The 16457-nt window shown below is 40.5% G+C and overlaps 1 protein-coding gene across 1 annotated transcript; it reads left to right on the top strand.

The window, feature by feature from the left end:
* Positions 1-3649: 3649 nt before the first annotated feature.
* On the top strand, positions 3650-12072 carry EPGN (epithelial mitogen). Its single transcript, XM_059159104.1, has 5 exons — positions 3650-3803; positions 4362-4451; positions 7135-7255; positions 7995-8147; positions 9541-12072. The coding sequence occupies exons 1-5, from the start codon at positions 3761-3763 to the stop codon at positions 9593-9595; spliced, it is 462 nt and encodes a 153-aa protein (XP_059015087.1). The 5' UTR covers positions 3650-3760; the 3' UTR covers positions 9596-12072.
* The last annotated feature ends 4385 nt before the right edge of the window (positions 12073-16457 follow it).

Genomic DNA, 16457 nt, shown 5'->3' with positions numbered 1-16457 from the left:
CAGGTCATGATCTCAGGGTCCTGGGATCGAGTCCCGCATCGGGCTCTCTGCTCAGCAGGGAGCCTGCTTCCTCCTCTCTCTCTGTCTGCCTCTCTGCCTGCTTGTGATCGCTCTCTGTCAAATAAATAAATAAAATCTTAAAAAAAAAAAAAAAGATGACAGCCATGCAGCAGGGACTTGGAGAAGTAAATTTTCTTCTCCTGTAAGTCTCTATAAAAAGAATGAAGGGGGATTGCACAATAATACAACGATATGGAGATGAGGATGAGTTTGGCGAGCATATATGAAAGCAAGAGTCAGACTGAAATGAATGGTGTGTGTTGGACAGTGGTGGAAATCCAGCCGGATAAGTGAGTAGAGATAGGTTTAGAGAGTGCCTGGATAATTGAGGCCACGTTTGGTGAATTAGGAGAATTGCTGTTAGAGTCTAGAAGATATTATCATTGATTAACATGACAAAGTTACAAGGGGAGCTGATTTTGGAGAAGAGATTATGTTCAGTTTAAGAGTGTCACGTGATGACAAAATACATAAAGTCTTGGTATAACATCAGTCTGGGAAGAGACTAGTGATGAAAATTTAGGAAGCAGTACCATGTACTGACCACTCACTCCCTGACCTTGTTGACATTCTACACACCCTGTGTCTCTACTCTTGCTCAGCAGCAATGGCTGTCCTTAAGAGAGCACCCAGCAGGTGCTAAATGCTTTACTTTTTGTGTTGTTATGGACAATCTACATTTGATAGATGAGGAAATCGACCCTTGGGGTTATTGAAAAGCCTTAGCCAGGGCCTGATGGATAGTGGACGTGGAATTAGAATTCAAAACAAGGTCTGGGATGATGTGAGTCAGAGCTCACTTCTCTTGTCATTATAGCATGCTGCTTCCCTCAGCGCCTCCCCGGCCTGGAATCCTTTCTCTTCTTCCATACCTGCACGTGATTCCAGTTTCCCTCCATGGAAACTGCCACGAGAATTCGACGAAGTCCCGCCCCTGAACTCTCACAGCCATTTGCACATCCGTGGCCGTTCCCCGTTCCCACCAAGTGCTGTAGTTCCCTGCGTGCTTTCCTCAACTCCCTTCAGTACCTCGAGGGCGGAGTCCATGCAGGATTTGTCTTTGTCTTGCTAACACCACATCCAGCTCAGGGCCCTGGATGTGGCAGGCATTCGATATGGAATGAAGGAAAGGCAACTGCATACATGAGAACTACAGAGTAAGTTGCGAGAGAGAGAAAGCAATGCGCGACGATCATTTCCTGCCATTGGCTAGCAATGGGCTTTTGTTGAGTTACTGGAAGAGTAAGAAAGAAGGCAAGGAAAGAAAAGGAGGGCAGGGGGTGGGGAGGGAAGATGCTTCCAGAGACGCTTATGACCAGAGGAGAGAGATGAGTAAATTTAAAAAACAGAAAAAGCGACAGAAGGGAAGCTAGTGGAGGGTTCTTAGCCTTCTTTCCCCTTTTTCCCACATGCTCGGATGTGCCTCAAGAAAGAAGGTATCAGTATGCCACCTCGCATGCCCATTCCCCCATTCTTCAGGATTGGGTAAGGGCCTTTTTGTGAGAAGACTGAAGAAATGAAGGCAGGGGATTCTCTTAAAGAGTGTGTAAGTGGGATCCCAGAGGAAAGACGCGTGTGAGCTGACTAGAGCGATTTTCTGGTATGTCTTCCGGAAAGTGGTAGGTGAGTTTCTGTGTTAAGTGGCCTAATTTCACCAGAGTGGGAAAACCTCAGGAAAGAACAGAGGCCATTCCTCTCAGCCCACATATGAGTGAAAGCCACAGTTGATTTAATATTTAGATTCTTAGAATAGAGGTAATTTAGTTAAAGTTTGATTTTAGGAGATCCTTCAGAGAATTCCTCTGAGATCCATATGTGGATTTCTAACAGAGAACACAGCTGGGGAAGTAAAAGGGACATGAGATCTGGAACCCGAATAGAGATTTGAGTCCTGACTCTAGGGGATTTGGTACGTCACTCTTTTGAGCCTCTACTCCTCAGTTTTCATATGTCTTAATAGAAATAAAACCTCTTGTTTATTTCTTCATTCACTCAAGTTGGATTCATTAGGTATATACCATATGTTAGGTGCTGGATTCGTTGGGGCCAGCATCACTAAAGAAATGATGGAAATGTGCATGGAAGTCTTTGGCAAAATGTAAAGCATTATGCAAACTCCACTTAACCATTAACAACCAAGATGGCTGTTGTACTATGTCCCAGTCTTACAGATAAAGATATTCAAAATTAGTTATAGCACCTTCCTTCAACAATTGCAATGGTCATAATAGTTTATTTAATCCTTTGCAAAGTTTTCCTTCTTAAATTCACAGTCATGCGGAGGATGATTAGATTTATAATTCAAATAATATTTGCCTGGGAAAAGTATTATCCAGAAATTGTTTTAATAATGAACAGTTAAAAGAAAAAGACCTACAAAAGTAGAAATATGAAATGTAGGCACATTTGAAGTAAGCCAAGTGCTGTATATTCTTTTAACTTTAAAATGATGACTCTTGTGGTGATTGCCCAAGTTATAATGAGTTGAACAAGCTCATTCTTGTGTGATTTCTGAAGCCAAATTCATATTTCAATAGTGAAAGAGATCCTTTCTGGTAAACCAAATTTGCTAGATGGACACGATGCAAATGATAACTTATCTTGACTTAAACAAGTTTTCAAGGTCCAGAAAATATGAGCAATTGAAATTCCTGGTAGAAAGACATGCCACCTCAGTAAAACATATTTATATAGGTTATTTATAATAATTTAGGGCAAGTGAAAATTTATGGGAACCTCCTACACTCACAAAATCTAATAGCAATCATCACATCTTGGCCTTTAAAATGGTATTTTAGTGATCATAACTAGATAAACAGAAACATTTGAATGTCGTGTTAAATTTAGAACTTTCTATTCATTAGACATACCGAATTTTATCTTAGTGGAGACGACCTCATCATCATCACCACCATCATCATCATTATCATTTTGGTACCTCACTGGTTCTCTCTAGCCAAATCCCTTTAGCACAGACGGAAGCACAATAACTCTAAGGAAATTGGGAGCCCATTCCATTTCATCAGAAAACTCTTAAATGGCAGAATCACATAAAGGCAAACGTTATGCTCTTCAAAATAATTATTTTCACAGAACTTGTAGTAGCAACACAAAGTAGCAAACAATTACAATGGAATATGAAACCTCTGCTTTTACCCAAATTTTATTTTTTCCCCTGCTTCTAAATTCCAAAATATCTTGATTTGCTTGCAGTCTGTACTGAGAGGTGGCGTAAGTGACAGCAGTTTCAGGAATGTTTGAGTTACTGCCTGGTGATGCTGTTTCCTGGTTTGCAAATACCAGTGCTCTCCTGGGTTGGAATTCTATGTAGGTCATGAACAACCTTGGAGCTGGTATCAGTCTGTTCCCAGCAATGGGGCCTTTCCCGGATTTCGATTCTTTTTTGTTGTTTTAAGTACTTTTACATACACGATTATGCCCACAGGTAACAAGAAACCAGTGTTTCAAAAGAAAACCTGATCACATTGCTAGATAACGCAGGTATCCTAAACAAGAGTGCTAGCGCCTGGAGGGCTCTACCTGCAGCTGCTGCCAGGAGTACATATTTTTTTGATTGGTAAGAACTGGCAGATGACGCTTCATGAAATATAAATGCAAGAAAGCCTCCGGAGAGCGCAATAAAAACCTTCCACCCGTCAGTCTCGGAGGGTAAGAAAGATACTGTTAACAGCAGCAGGAAATGGCCTTCGGAGTCTCAATATCAGTCTATCTTTTATTCAAAGGTAGGTAGTTCCTTTTTGTCTTGTTAATTTTGTGTCCGTGTAAATTATGCATAGAATTTGTTTTCTCTGAATTAAAGAGCAGTTGGCTTTTAAACTTCGTTCTTCATGACAAAGAACAGAGCAAGAAATCTGTGAATTAATTCTTATGTAAAGCAGGTTGGCTTCCTAACATATTGTTGCAACCCCTTTTTTGAGACCTGTATGCTTGCTTTATACAACAAGAGGAGTTGATACATTTTAACTACTGTGTCTTAGCAGCCTCATGATTGATTTAGTAACCCACGTATCCACTTTCTCGTAAAAATAAATGTATTTCTATTTTCCGTAATTATAAGGTAGTCCCTGGAATCGGTATGGATGAGAAACAGTCAGGAAACTGCCCTGGTCAGGTTTTGGATTTCAAATGTAAATGAATTAAAATAGAACACACATGGGAATAAGTAGACTAAGAAGAATTTTGGATCTGTAGCTTGCACCTAACTTTCAATCTGTTGCTTGCACGTAGAAGGAGGCTCACCTGCTAAAGATGCCTTTCCCCCCCTCCCCTCCTTCATATAGCAATGACAGCCTTGACTGCAGAGGTAGCTGTGTCGGGAACACCCCCAATCACAACCCAGCAAAGTAACTGGACAGTTAACAAAACGGAAGGTATTTTCTTCACACTTGTGTATTTTAAGTGCCTTTTTTTTTAACCTTTTTGAGAGATATTTGGATTGTGATCAAAAGCAACATTGGAAATTTTGAAATATATATTTTATTATTAGATAATCGACTCTTTCAGCAAGATGTTGTTAAATGGAAGTGACAGTTTATGTGCCCGCAAAGAACTGCCTTTATAAAAGGGGCAAGCAAAGTGGATGAGAGACACAGAAATCGTTTTCAGTTACGATCCTGAATGTGAAACATGCCACATTTTCTGCCAATAAGCCACGCGTGTCCCAAGACGGTTTGTCCCCATTTTGGCATTCTTGTTGACTGCTGTTTCGATACAGTCTTTTCATCTGTGACCATGACTTTGCAGCCAAAGAAACTATGGCAAGATGAAACCTTAATCCATCTTTGGAAAGATCTTTTTTCTTGTTTTGTTTTGGGGGGATTTTGTTGTTCTTTTAGCATACGTTATACTTCCAAACCATTTATACCCAATTTTGTTTGTTGGTGGTAATGGCATATCATCACCATGACTATTATTCTTAGAATAGCTTCTGGCTGCTGTTGCGCATCATTATTTTTTAAGCCTGTTTGAACTCTCAGAGGTGAACTTGGTAAACTTGTGACTTGCCAAGACCTGTGTACCCAGTAGTTACGATCCTCACACAAATCACTATTGCCTCTTGTGAAGACAGGTAATAAGACATAGGACAGAGAAAACACCATATTTTGCTCTCAGAGCCAGGCAAATAGGTCAAGTCAGATGTTTTGTTTCTGAATACAAAGGCTAGTAAGATTTAAACATTCTATATTTCACCAGTGATTTTAAATTAAAAAAAATTCACTTAAAATATTTTGCCCATGTGAGTTTTGAATAACTACCCACTGGCAAAGAAAATCTGTGTGAGCTTTAGAATAATTTTTAGTCAAACATCTTCATGTCTTCTGAGTCTTTGAGCCAAGAGGAAAGATCTTTACTGGGGGATAATGCTTTAGAAAATTCAAGAACAGTTTCCCCTCAATAACTGGCTTCGTCGAGGTGCACCCAGTACCACCTTTTTACTTCCTCAATAGTGAAAGTCTTCCAAGTTACAGAGAATAATAATAGAAAACAGGGGACTGAATGTATCATCTCTACAGTTTTTCTTTGTTTTCTTGATGGAGAACTTCAGTTTTTCTGTTTTGAATTTAATTTAAAAATCTTCAACCAATATCTTAGGAAATTTTTTGTAAACTTATACCTAATATTCTTCTCCTTAGGGGAAAGATGAGGCTCTCTAGTACACTCTTTCTTTGAAGATGTTTTCTTTCAGTTCTCACATTATCTAGCAAATCCTGCTTCAGGCTTGGCTAATTCAATTGATTTAGTCTTGGAGCAGGAAGAACCAAATACAGTGTACAATGGGAAATTCTTACTGGCTTAGAGTTAATTATTAAAATGAGACTCTAGATTCACAATATTGCATTCAACAAAATGAAGGTGGATCTTAAGGTAATATTGTATGTTCTCAGCCAAAATGAAGTTATCTTATTGGTGGCTTAGTACCTAAAATTTGGTGTTTTAAATTTAAGAAAAATATACCTTTTTAGATCTTTTTTTTTTTTCCCTTAAGAATAAATAAGTAGGATTCTATACATCTATTTAGCTAGCAAGGCAAATATGGTGTCACATGATAACTAAAAATGGGGAAATAAGTTTTCATAACAAGACAAAATGGAATGTCACCAATTATGCTTGGGACAAGTTTAAGAATCAGTAATTAGATTTTTACCAAAGAGGACTCAATTACACGGCTTTACCCAAGTATCATCCCCACTGCATAGGCCCCAAGGATAGCATAGGTATATGTCTTTGGTCCATTAGAGAATGAGGAATAAGCATCCTGAAATGTATTCATTTTGCCACAAGACAGTTTCCCAAAGGAAAGCTTCCCTTAGAGATTGTAGACACTTGACCATGGACGTTTTGCCAGATATCATTTGCATAGTGTTAGAAGTCAAAACCCAAATTTTCTCATTCTGTCTATCTCGAGGGTTTTCTCTATTTCCTCAGAATGTCTCTTAATGAGTAAAATTTCCAATTAATATTCAAAAGTGTTGTTTCAACTGTGTGAAGCTTGAGCCGTAACTTGTTTCTGGCTTCTTGTATAGGTCATGAAAATTCCTCTTCTGGAATCAGGCACGGGGCTCCCGTTACAAGTCCTTTCTCAATTGATAGTCCACAGAAGAGGAAGCGGGGAATTCTCACCTTCTCAACTTCATTATCTCCGTAAATCCCGATTCCCTAAGTGCTGACTTCTCAGGTGTGAATGGGAGAAATAAAAAAGGAGAATCAAGGCTAAAATGAGAATCAATGCTGCCACCTTTAGGCAAACTTGTATCTCTACCATATTATGTAGAAGGAACAGAACAATCATCCATCCACCTCCAGCCCCTAATTAGTGATACGTCTAAATGATATTAACCTAGAGTCTGTGACTATAACCTGCCGACGGAACCAGTCAGTAGTTTAAAAGGCAGAACCAGTCAGTAGTTTAAAAGGCAGAGCACCCAAAGAATATTCTTAAATTTAAAACTCTCTTTACATACGTGTAACAAAACTCTCTTTGCATACGTGTAACAAATCTACTATAAGAGTGTGACCCACTTCATCTGTTAACGTTGTATGTCCTTTTCCTAGTTGACTACACAGAAGGACCCATAGCCTTGAAGTTCTCACATCCTTGCCTGGAAGACCACAATAGTTACTGCATCAATGGTGTTTGCGCATTCCACCATGAGCTGGAGAAAGCCATCTGCACGTAATTGCAAAGAACTTTCCAAGTCCTAGAGACGGGAGGAGATGAATTTACGTTTGACACGTTTCTCTGCGGTTCACATAGTACATTTCCATACACCTGTTTCTTATCTAGTAAAAAGGGTACATCATCTGGACATGACTCATTGTATTTGAATATCTAAGGAGTCTTTTTCTAAACTACCTAACCTTCATTACTCAAAAATAGGGTCCCCACATTAACAGCTTCTCTGCAACCAGGGAGCTTGTTACAAATGCAGAAGCTTGGGCTCCACCTCAAAACTACTGAGTCCAAATGTGCATTTAAGCAACATGCAAGGATGATTGTGGATTTTCACAGGATTGATCACAGATGAGATGAAATAGATGGCAGCACACACTCTTGAGGAATATGAAGTTCTAGAGCAATCAAGTACTATTTTTATGATCATTGGTTTGCTAGGCATTCTCCTGTGAAAGAGTAGATTAGCAGTTTTCTAGATCAACTCATGCAAGCAGACTAGACTACCTTTCTCTTCTACCCGTGTGGGAAGTTACATTAATATGGGGCCTTAGTGAATTGGCTATTTTGAAATACCTAGCTTCCTCAATACATTTATAGTTGGCTTTCATTTGGCATTTTTCTCTTTAATTTACATTACTTATTTTCTATTGAAATTTTTATTTTTTTGAAATTGGTCATTTCTGTATGTTTCTACCACTATGGGTTTTTAAACTGTGCATTCTTTTCTTTTTTTTAAAAGGTGTTTTACTGGTTATACTGGAGAAAGGTGTGAGCACTTGACCTTAACTTCATACGCTGTGGATTCTTATGAAAAATACATTGCAATTGGGATTGGCGTTGGATTATTGTTAAGTGGTTTTCTTGCTATTTTTTACTGCTACATAAGAAAGAGGTAGGAAAAAATGAAAATGTGAAGTCGCTGGGCACTGGTTCACTTGATGAATATTTATTGAGCCCCTAGAATATACCAAGCACTGACATGTGTAATTTTTTAGTTAAAAAATGATCTGGCAGTTTCCTACATATTTGTTTTGATGCTTTTCCTTATAAACACAGACAAGCAGTAAAAATTTGCCTGCAATTGTACTAGAACTGCTCCAATCTACAGGTTCTCTTCATCCTCCTCTGTCTGCCCACATCAAAGTTGGTGAATCCCACAAGAGCAGAGAGTGTAACTTGTTCACGGTTGTATATTCAGTGTTTATTACTTAGCCTGGCACATAGATGACACTCAGAAAATATTTGTTGAATGAACATATCAAGAAATGAACATTAAATGAATGAAAATATATGGCCAACATGGGCCATTTTCTTTTTAGACTTCAGGTAAGGGTTTATTCGGGAGGTTTTGTCGACTGCTAAAAGCCTAAGAAAATAAGCTTGATGCACACATACAAATTCCTTCTGTTATCCACACTGGTAATATTTTCTTAAATCCATGTCACTAGGATAAAGGCAAGAAGTAATGGGAGAAACTTTAAAGAGAAAAGTGCAAATACATTTCCTCGGCTGTACTCTATTGACGAAGTTGCCATTTTAAAAAATGACCAACACTGACCAGACAAAATAAAAGTTTGTTTGCTTAATAATTATATCTTAGAGAGAAGAACATCTATTATGTCGATTGTAGATCAATTGATATAAAATCTGTTCTATCAACTGATTGTTGTTGTATCAGTTGCCTAAGAAACCAAGAAAGGAAAGAGAAAAAAAAAAAAAAAAAGAAAAGGAAGGAAAACCTTTTAGTGTTAACAAGACTGCTGTGTGAGGTCAGGCTCCTTGTGAGGTCAGGTTCCTTAGCAGCGAAACCTAAGATGGGGATTCTTGTGCAAGTCACTGGCCGAGGGAGTGCTCTAAGGTGAACCCTGGAACAGAGTAAGGAAAACTAGAGTGGAGGAAGAAAGTGAGCAAAGTGTAGACTTTGCTGAGGTCTAGCCTTGGCGCAATTCCATAGGGAGATCTAGAATATGAACGGCATGACAGACGTCTCCCACTAGAGCAAGGAGTCTTGGTTTTAGTGCTCTACGTCATCAAGCATGGGTGGAAGGATGCTCCTGGTGAGAAACGGGCCAAGGGCTTGGAATCTCCCAGGAAGCTTCGGTGCTCTCGAAGAGAGCTAAGTGCTCTCTTGGCCAAGCGATCATCTGGAGAAGGATGCAGCAGTGAGCCTGGGGTATGGGTCCACCCCATGGATTTGGAGTAGGGCACCAAGAGCATAGATGTAATTCTCCATTAACTATAGAAACAGCCATCAAATTCACATGGAAACCAATGTTCTGTTTTAGGTGTCTAAAATTGAAATCACCTTACAACATCTGTTCCAGAGGAAGACCACTGTGAGGCCTTTGTCAGAAATGTTCACAAGGCATTTATAAAAATCAGTGGGCCCCAAACTGAAATCTTCAAATGGAACAACAAAACTTCCCAAGCTGACTAGACTGGAAAATAATGGAAGTTGGGATCATGATGAAATGAGAGAATAAATTTCAACGTTGGTCTTTGGCCTCTGCCATCGTTAGGGTGCCATGGGAGACGAGTGAACAAGCTCTGGTGACAGAAGTCAAGTTCATAGTCCTACTCTGGGTTGGTCGCTGTTGTCCGTGTGGTTACTGTTCCTACTGCAGAAGGACCCAATGTCAGATGTGTAGTCCGTGGGAATCATTATCAACCTTGCAGCAAGCCAAGGCAAGGCCAAGCTTGGGTTCTTCGTGTGCTTTGCTACCACCAGTATTTTGGATCACTGCTCTCTGGACCTAGTCCCAAACATGCTGCTTTCACGGTGTCTGAGAGAATGTGGTGTCAGCTGTTGGATGAGGTCAGTGTTATGGCACCTCCAGGGACGCAAGCATGTGCCTGAAGTCTAAACCAGAGAAAAGAAAATGGAGTGTCCAAGGCAAACACGAATCATGCCCAGCTTGGGACAATACTATGTAGCCTTTATCTGTGAAATATGGAGTAAGCTAAAGAGTTCTCGATGACTGAAAGCTGACTGGATATCGGTCCTGAGTAGATGAAACATTTCTGTTTCTGCATGGATTATAAACCTTTGTGCTGGACTCATCGGTCCCCTCATGCCTATGGTCATTACCTCTTCCTGTCGTTAGTGGAACTACCTGGTGACTATCCATTTTGACTGCAATTCTAGAATTCTACTAATAAAATTTGACCATTGGCCCTGAAATAGAAACTGAAGAATTGGACATAGGAATCTTCTCACCAGCCAACAGTATGTGGAAACTTTCTTTACCATTTCTGAATACTTGATAGCAGATTTGCACATAGCGAGAGAAAAATGGAACAATGGCAAAACTACTTATTTGGGAATTAGGGTCCTTCCTCTTTAATCCTGTTTCTTCCACGTAAGTTGAATAGACTTGCGCAGGTCCTTTAATTTCTTTGGGCTTTGGTTTTATTTTCTACAAGGCCCTGACAGCTTCAAAATTGGACAGTGGGTCAAGAGAAATTTTTCCGTATTTGTTCTGCAAGTGGGATTACTCTTAACCCCACCTCTACCCCCCGTACCCCCTCGAACACCTGGACACACCACTGGATATCATCTCAGGTGTATAGTTTAATGTGTGGTTTGTAGAATAATAAATTAAAATTTTGTTTTCCAAGGAAGTGAAACAGGAATTAAAGAATAATGATACCTACCAATTTTCTTTTGGATTCAATCTAAAACTATGGACGTTTTTTCTCCTTCATGACATAGAGAAGCGAAACAGTTCTGATCACAAGATGGGTTAAAAGAGAATCAAACATGAGCGTTCTTACAATGTTAACAGAACTTTAGCTTCTAATGACTTTCCATTCACTTCTAAACAAAACCTCACATTCTGCTTTCCTTTGAGGAGAAGGTATTTCTCCAGCTTTGTTTTTCCTCCCTGAGGAATTTCATGCAGATGAATCGCGTGTCAGCACTTTCTTGTCCTAGCAAACTATGCAAAGGTTACATCATACCAAAAAGTGGGGAGGAGAAGGATCCTCCCAGTGACTCCAGGACCGCACCTAGAAAGCTGTGCCCTTCCTGGGCATTTCAAAAAGGTGTTAAAAAGCTGGGGAGAGTCCCGGAAGAAGCAATAAAGCTTAATTAAGGACTGCCTCTTGATGAAAGGAAAGAGGAATTAATGCTGGAGTCTGGGGAGGTGATAACCAAAAAAGTTATAAATATCTGGTTATAAATATTTCTAAATTGTAAGCCCAAGATAATTAAAATTAAATAACAACAAGCAGAGAATTGAAATTTCCAGATTGCCAAACCAAAACAGAAACCAATAAGGAGTCAGATTTTTTCCACTGAGGAATAGGATAAGGTCCCCTCCCAAACCCAGTGAGCCGGCAGAAATTTAAAGCGTGGTTTATGAGAAGCCAACGGTTCGTGGTCTGTCGTACAAAATGATCAACCTAGAACGGATTTTGCAGGGAGGAATGAATCTCTGGCATTCCTATGGCAATATTTACATATGTAAGCGAGACTCCAGTGAGAAAAATGCTTACCAACAATATGTTCTGCAAACTTTTCTATTCTGTTTTTTTCCCTGTGGCAGTAAGACCCTGAGAAAAGTCTGCCAGGGAGGCCCTGCCTCAACACAGCATTTTGAGCTATCAGTCATGAATTATTAGGTGGGCTGGATCTAGGAAAGGACTGGGAACATGCTTCTGGCATCTTTGATTAAAACAAACTGGATAAAGGGCTCATCGATTTCATTCACTTCCCATTTTGTCTTCTTCTTGTGTCTGTCCTTTAATCTTTGAGGACACATTCTTAAGTCATCAATATTCATAAGTGCTTCATTAGTTAGCATATTGGACCATGGTAGGGGTGGGGAAAAAACCACTGTAACTTCACATTTGAATCAGTTACATTTGAACCAGTAAATTTACCAAAAAAAAAAAAAAAAAGTGTAATTACTTATTATTGTAAGCTCTGTCCCCAAATTATTATTATTTTTTAAAATAATCTCTCTACCCACCATGGGGCTTGAACTCATGACTGTGAGATCAAGCGCTGCATGCTCTACCATCTGATCCAGCCAGGTGACCCAGCCCAAATGCCTTTTGGTATCTTATATTTTTATAATGTTTGAAGTAGATGAAATTAAAACATAGATTATCTTTCTGTGTTTCTGGGCACAATACAAATCTAATCCTTTAATTTTGAATGGTCCATTTTGGTGACATCAAGAAGATTTCCATTCATTATATGCAATTGAAGAAAAAAAGGTCTTAAGAAAATAACAAAGCAAACATCAGCGATTTGAGCTTTTGATGTTGGACGTAAGGACAATTTTTGTCTGCAGAAGACTGTGAGTAAGCCATCTAACTTCTAGTATTGCAAAATGTCACAAACTCTCCGGAGTGTGATGTAAATATCGATATCCTGCAACCCACACTCAAGGGAAGGGTTACCAGAATCTTTCTATTGCAAAATACCGCTCTTTCTGGCTTACATCATGGCTGCGTGACATCAGGTCACTAGCAACTGCCAAGATGAACTGGATGTGTTGAAATTTAATTTGTCAAAGTCTGAAGCTGTTCATCCGGTGAGTCCATGTTTCTGTCCAAACCTTGGTGCGGTCCTGTTTAGTAGCACATTCAGAAGCAGATCTTCCAAATTTAGCTCTGATTTCTGTTAGTTATTCAGCCCATGAGTCCAAGAGCCCAAGCCATTCATTGCCTACAAAGGCAAAGGCTAGGCTCCTGGAGAATAGCTCCATGAATCAGCGAGTCCCACTGTTCTATTTCATTCCTCTGCCAAAGCAGAACATGATGGCTATTCCAGATTGTGGGCAACTCCCACAGCCTCCAAAGAAACATCCCATAAAGATTAGGAGTGTGATTATAGGCTAACAAGGAGAATTGAACTGTTTAGTTGGATCTTATCTGGAATATATCTCATAGCCTTTCTTTATAATTTTCATGTCTCAGGTGTTATTGGAGCATAAACCACTTGGATAGAAATCCAGTTAGGACTGCGGTCAGGCAGGATCAAACCAGCAGTTCTTTTGATCTTCAAGAGGCTATTAATTAGGCTTCACAGTCTTCTGGAAAGAATGGCATCTAAAGGTCTTAAAAACTGCACGGAAATATCGATTCAGTATTGAGTCTCCTCACAAGCCAAGTTAAAGTGTAAATATAAAGTATAATGTAGCTATAATTCATGAGCACTTACACGTTTGAAAAGCATTATTAGCATTATTTTAATTAATCCATGAGTGTGTAACTGAGGCTTGGAGAACACACTTTCCCTTTTTCAAGGTCTCTTAGCCTTTCAGTAGCAGAGCCTAGACCTGAACCAGGTAAATGCCAAAGTCCCACATCAAAACTCTGCATGAAAAAGGTTCCCAATATTGTAGGGAAAATATTGGTGTTAGGGGGTTTCTTGATGGGCTTAGAGATAATATCTAATTGGTTTGTATGCAAATGAAAAGAAAGCCCCTTTCCTTAAAATATATAAAATAATAACCTTTGCCATGGATCAACCAGAAAAACTCCCTGTTGTCACCTGCTGATTAGTAACAAAGGCATACCATCCCTCGAGTAGGACCAGAGCAGGGTTCATGTGCCCACGGACAGATGAATATACATTTTGGGGAGAGACGATAGACTGTAAGTAAACCCTGGTTTATCTTCACAACTCTGGGGATGAGGAGGTCCCTTGGGAACCCCTGACCCCAGCCTCCCAGCCTGTGAAGAAGGGTTCTCTGGTGCTGGTCCCCTAACTGGGACACTGGTTTAGTGTGGTGAGGGGATGGGCAGTGAGTGGCTTTCCCATCTACAGAAAAATATCATCATTCTCCTTCCCACAACTTCACTCTCACGATCCTACCCGAGTCCCATGTACACTTTAAAGAAAGAGGCTCAATGACGCTGGTCCCACGAGGGGCAAAATCTGGAAGCAACACTAGAAAATCAGGGTAAGGCACAGACACTTAAATGACTTGCAGTCTGGTCCAGCTGTGTGGTTGTTTAACTCTGTCAGGCTCCTTTGTGTGATTTTTCTCGTCTGTGAAGTGGAAAAGTTAGACTAAGGATGATCTCCACATCCCCTTCCTGGCTGAAAGGTGTGTGTGGAAAACCTGCGGCTTCTATAGTAGATCCTGCAGACATTCTGCCCTCGACCTTCCTGGGGTTTATTTTAAAAGAAGCTCACATTTAAAAATCTAGATATTAAAAAAAAATCTAGATATTTTAATGCAGTTTTAAAAATCTGGCTTCTTGGAGAAAATAGAGGATCTACAGCGCCGGTCCTACTTATTTGCCTTGCTTTGGTCCGGCGCGTGCCCTCAGCGCCTCGCCTGCTTCTGCTCAGGGTTTCTGTGGGCCTTTAAAATCCGCAGCCTTGATCCTTTGACTGGATTGATTTCAAGATCCCGCCTCATCTCCATAGCCCTGAGTCTAGCCATCAGCTTGCCTGCAGAGGGCCTTGTTGGACTGCAAACCACACAAGCCCTACGGGAAGGGCAGAGGCCGTTTTGCCTAGGAATGTGCTCTGCAGGGAAACCCACGCTCACCTGGAAGCAGACGCACCATCCTGCCCACGCCCTCAGTCACTCTCGGCTCTCCTCCCAACCAGATTTGTGTTCTCAGAGCTCAAGCCTGTGTGCGGTAGGTCTCGTGTTCACTCCACATTCGTTACCCTTCTCCGTCTCTGTGTGCCTGTTGACAGATACCACGCTTCCCTCCTTTGACTCCCCGGATATTTATGCTCCCTTCTGCCCTTGCTTTTTCATCTCCCAAACACTGTTTACATTTTACCTTGTTTTAGAATGATTTTTGTCCTTGGTAATTCTAGCGGTAATAATAAGGGACTCCGTTCACTGGGTTTGTACCTGATACTGAGCACCGTGCCAAGTGATTTATAGAGAGCCTCACTTTCACTCTGCAGGTGCAGCCAGGAGAAAGGTTTTATTGGGGGCTGTGGAGGAGAGGGGTTCCGGTGAGTCTCCGGAGTTTAACAGACTCAGGCTAAATCCCAGCTCCAGCCTTACTCGCTGCGCCACTGTGACCTAATTTCTTAACTTTCCTGAGCCTGAGTTCCTTCGTTTGTAGAAAGGGGATAGTATTTCTCCCCTACAGTATCTTGAGAGAAGTTGTTAGTGCACCATGAACAGTAGCTATATTATTACGATTGCTCTCTATTTTTCCAGATTAGGAAACTGATTACAGAAGGGTCACATCACTTGTTCAATGACAAACATCTAGGCAACAGCAGAACCTGGACCAGACTTCAGGGCCGCCCAGGTTCAAGGCCTGATTCACCTGGCACAGTCCTTCATTTGTAGAAAGGGGATAGTATTTCTCCCCTACAGAGTCTTGAGAGAAGTTGTTAGTGCACCATGAACAGTAGCTGTATTATTACGATTGCTCTCTATTTTTCCAGATTAGGAAACTGATTACAGAAGGTTCACGTCACTTGTTCAATGACAAACATCTAGGCAACAGCAGAACCTGGACCAGACTTCAGGGCCGCCCAGGTTCAAGGCCTGATTCACCTGGCACAGTCCTTTGACCATGGCTGCTGCTTGGACCTGCGGTTGGTTTGAAGCAGGATCTGCAATCTCAGAGAGCTCGCTTTTGAATTCCAAATTTTATTAGTTCTGTGATGGAGAATACATTATTTAACTGTTTAAATCCTATTATAAAATGGGGACAATAATTACACCTAACTTAGGGTCATTTTAAGACTAAATTAAATTTGGGGCACCTGAGTGGCTGAGTTGGTTAAGCCACTGACTCTTGATTTTGGCTCAGGTCATGATCTCAGGGTTGTGAGATCCAGAGCTCTGAATCAGCTTCCTGCTGGGCATGGAGCCCGCTTAAGATTCTCTCTCTTCCTCTCCCTCTGCTTCACCCGCCTCCAACTAATGCCCAAGTGCGCGTACTCTCTCTCTCTCTCTCTTTTTAGAGAGAGAGAGAGAGAGACTAAGCTAAATTAGATAGCTAATATACGTAAAAATCTAAAACACAGTGCCCATTCCATAAATATTACTTGTAATTATTTAACAATGGGAGCTTCTGTTGAAGAAGCTTTGTTGACATTCAATACAGTTGGTTTTATAATAATGTGACATATACCTTCCTAAAAATCATTGCCCTAAAAAACTGAGTAATAAAAACCATAGGGCTTATGGGAAAACTGGAATTAGGGGCACCATGTTCAAAAACTGTCCGTGATATGTTGAAGAAGAAGGAGGAGGAG

The sequence above is a fragment of the Mustela lutreola genome, chromosome 1 (assembly GCF_030435805.1).
Source record: "Mustela lutreola isolate mMusLut2 chromosome 1, mMusLut2.pri, whole genome shotgun sequence".
Lineage (NCBI taxonomy): Eukaryota > Metazoa > Chordata > Mammalia > Carnivora > Mustelidae > Mustela > Mustela lutreola.
Note: the sequence above shows the minus strand (reverse complement) of the source record. Positions and strands in the feature narration are given on the sequence as shown.